The sequence below is a fragment of the Neopelma chrysocephalum genome, unplaced genomic scaffold, assembly GCF_003984885.1.
Source record: "Neopelma chrysocephalum unplaced genomic scaffold, ASM398488v2 Primary Assembly neopelma1_94529, whole genome shotgun sequence".
NCBI classification, from domain to species: domain Eukaryota; kingdom Metazoa; phylum Chordata; class Aves; order Passeriformes; family Pipridae; genus Neopelma; species Neopelma chrysocephalum.
The window spans coordinates 245-3,551 of record NW_020923235.1 but is presented as its reverse complement, the minus strand read 5'-3'; the positions used below and the strand labels follow the sequence as shown (position 1 = coordinate 3,551).

The following is a 3,307-nucleotide window of genomic DNA, read 5'->3' as shown; positions in this document are numbered from 1 at the left end:
GGTTAAGTAGTTCATCAGGGGGTTAATTAGTCCATTAAGGGGGTTAATTAGTCCATTGGGGGATTCATTAGTACCTGGAGGGGTTAATTAGTTAATTGGGGGGGAGTTAAGTAGTTTATTGGGGGGGTTAATTAGTCCATTGGGGGGTTAATTAGTCCATTAAGGGGGTTAATTAGTCCATTTTTGGGAGTTAATTAGTTCATTGCGGGGTTAATTAGTACCTAGAGGAGTTAATTAGTCCAGTGGAGGGGTTAATTGGGGGGTTAATTAGTTCATTGGGGGTTAATTAGTCCGTTGGGGGGTTAATTAGTCCATTAAGGGGGTTAATTAGTCCATTGTGGGGCTAATTAGTATTTGGAGGGATTAATTAGTTCATTGGGGGGGTTAATTAGTCCGTTGAGTGGTTGATTAGTCCATTGAGGGGTTACTTAGTCCATTGGGGGGTTAATTAGTACCCAGAGGGATTAATTAGTTCATTGATGGGGTTAATTAATCCATTGGGGGGTTAATTAGTACCTGGAGGGGTTAATTAGTCCCTTGATGGGGTTAATTGGGGGGTTAATCAGTTCATTAGGGGGGTTAATTAACGATTGGGGGGTTAATTAGTCTGTTGGGGGGTTAATTAGTCCATTAGGGGGCTTAATTAGTTCATCGTGGGGTTAATTAGTGCCTGGAGGGGTTAATTAGTCCACTGACGGGGTTAATTGGGGGGGTTAATTAGTTCATTAGGCGGAGCTAATTAATCCATCGGGGGGGTTAATTAGCACCTGGAAGGGGTTAATTAGTCCATTGGAGGGGTTAATTAGTTCATTGCAGCAGTTAATTAGTTCACAAGGGGCTTAATTAATCCATTGGAGCAGTTAATTAGTACCTGGGAGGGGGTTTAATGAGCCTGGTGGGGCTAATTAGCCCTTTGAGGGATTAATTAGGGGAGTAGTGAAGTTAATTAGCCCTGGGAGAGGTTAATTAATCAGCTTTGGGGGTGGTTAATTGTGTGGAATTAGTATTAAATAAATATTAACGAGTGTTAATTGGCACTAATTAGCATTAATTAACCCCCAGGAAGGGGGTTTTAATTGGGATAATCATCATTGGCGGGTGGCTGATTGTGGCTAATTAGTGGTTAATGACCTTTAATTGGTAATTAGTGGCTAATAATAAGCATGAATGAGAAAAATGAGCGTTAATTAGCACTAATTAGCGTTAATTAAGCCCCAGGAGGTGTCGTGCCCCAGGAAGGGGGTTTTAATTGGGATAGTCATCACTGGCGGTGGTTAATTGTGTCTAATTAGTGGTTAGCGACCATTAATTGGTAATTAGTGGCTAATAATAAGTATAAATGAGTACTAATGGGAATTAATTAGCACTTATTAGTATTAATTACTCTGAGGAAGGGGGTGTTAATTGGGATAATCATCACTGGCGGGTGGTTAATTGTGGTTAATTAGTGGTTAGCAACTATTAATCGCTAATTAATGACTATTAATAAGCACGAATGAGTAAATCGAGTGTTAATTAGCACTAATTAGCATTAATTACCCCTCAGGAGGTGTCGTGCCCCCCCCAGCTGTGCCCGGGCAGTTTCCGCCTCGTCGTCGTCTCCGAAATTTTCCGGGGCCTCAAAACCCTCCAGAGGCACCGGTGGGCGTGGCCAGGGGGGTGGGCGTGGCTCAAGGGAGGGGCTAAGGTGGAGGGGGCGGGGCCAAAGGGGGAGGGGTTTGGGGGTGGAAATACTAAAGGGGGGCGTGGTCTAAGCGGAGGGGCGTGGTTGGGCGGGTGGGGCCTGATGGTGGGTGGGGCTAAAAGTGGGTGGGGCTAAGCGGAGGGGGCGTGGTCTATAGGTGGCATGAACTAAAGGGGAGGGGCCTGAGACGTTAAAAGGGGGCGTGGCATCATTTGAGGGGCGGGGCTAATTATGGGTGTGGTTTGATTGTGGGCGTGGCCGAAGAGGGGGGCGTGGCGTTAATCAAGCCCTTAATTAACCCGCCAGGCTCGTTAACGAGGCGCTGGGGGAGGAGCTTGGCCGGATCCACGCCCTGGAGCACCGGACGCTGACGCCGGAGGAGTGGGAGGAGCAACGGGGCTCATTAGCATAAATTTGCATGGATTTGACTACTCCTTGTTGTCTGGGCTCTCATTGGTCGCCGCTGGGGGCGGGTCCCGATGGCCACGCCCCCTCCTTTAAAAGCAGAGTCTCCCCGAGCAGGGGGTTGGAGGGGGTTCATTTGCATAAATTTACAGAAATGTGGACATATTATGCCCTCATTTGCATAAATTTACATAAATGCAGGCACACGATGCCCTCATTTGCATAAATCTTTATGTGATTCATTGACTCCGCCCCTTTTTCTTGGGGCTCCTCCCAGTTCCCGCCCCGTGGCATTGGGGTTCATTTGCATAAATTTGCATAGATGGTCGTATCCGGAGGGCACTGGGGGGCACTGGGATCATATCTATCCCCTAGATAGATAACCACGCCCATAACGCAGAAACCACACCCCCAAAACATAAAACCACGCCCACAACGCCACAAACCACTTGCCGGGCTACGTAACCACGCCCACAACGCCCAAACCACGCCCCTAGACAGAAAACCACGCCCACAACACCACAAACCACTCGCTTAGCTAGATAACCACGCCCACGACACAAAAGCCACGCCCACAACGCCCAAACCGCCCCCACAGCGCCTCTAGCCCCGCCCCCCTTGCGTCGCCCGCGCCGTCTCCTAGCAACGCTTCTGCTTCCGTCGCCGCCGCGACGTCACTTCCGCGGCGCTCCAAGATGGCGGCGGCGGGAGGAGGAGGCGGCTCCGGAGCGGCCCCGGAGGGTCCGGGGGGACCCGGGGGGGTCTCGGGGGGTCCCGGGGGGGGATCGGAGACCCCCGGGGGCCCCTCGGGGCCCGGGAGAGGCCCCTCGGGCGGGTCGGGAGCGCCGGGAGGGCCCCGGGACTCGGAGGTGACGGTGGAGATCGGGGAGACCTACCTGTGCAGGAGGGGGGACGGCAGCTGGCGTGAGTCATACTGGGAGCACTGGGAGCACTGGGAGAACTGGGAGCACTGGGAATGGGGCTGGGACCTGTGCAGGAGGGGGGACGGCAGCTGGCGTGAGTCATACTGGGAGCACTGGGAGAACTGGGAATGGGGCTGGGAGGACTGGAATTGGGACTGGGACTGGGAATGGGGTTGGGGGGCTGGGAATGGGACTGGGAAGGGAACTGGGGGGACTGGGACTGGGAATGGGGGACTGGGAAGGGAACTGGGGGGACTGGGAGTGGGAAGGGGACTGGGAAAGGACTGGGAGGGGA

The 3,307-nt window shown here is 52.3% G+C and overlaps 1 protein-coding gene across 2 annotated transcripts in view; it reads left to right on the top strand.

The window, feature by feature from the left end:
* The window catches only part of LOC113980526 (bolA-like protein 2), a 2,401-nt gene extending 285 nt beyond the window's left edge, over window positions 1–2,116 (top strand). Inside the window, exons 2-3 of one of the 2 annotated variants that reach the window (XM_027707758.1) lie at window positions 1,547–1,641; window positions 1,991–2,116. In XM_027707758.1, coding sequence (XP_027563559.1) covers window positions 1,547–1,641; window positions 1,991–2,096 — 201 coding nt within the window. In that variant the 3' untranslated portion in view covers window positions 2,097–2,116. The remainder of the gene's footprint in view (window positions 1–1,546; window positions 1,642–1,990) is intronic. The other variant, XM_027707757.1, reaches the window with a different exon arrangement.
* The last annotated feature ends 1,191 nt before the right edge of the window (window positions 2,117–3,307 follow it).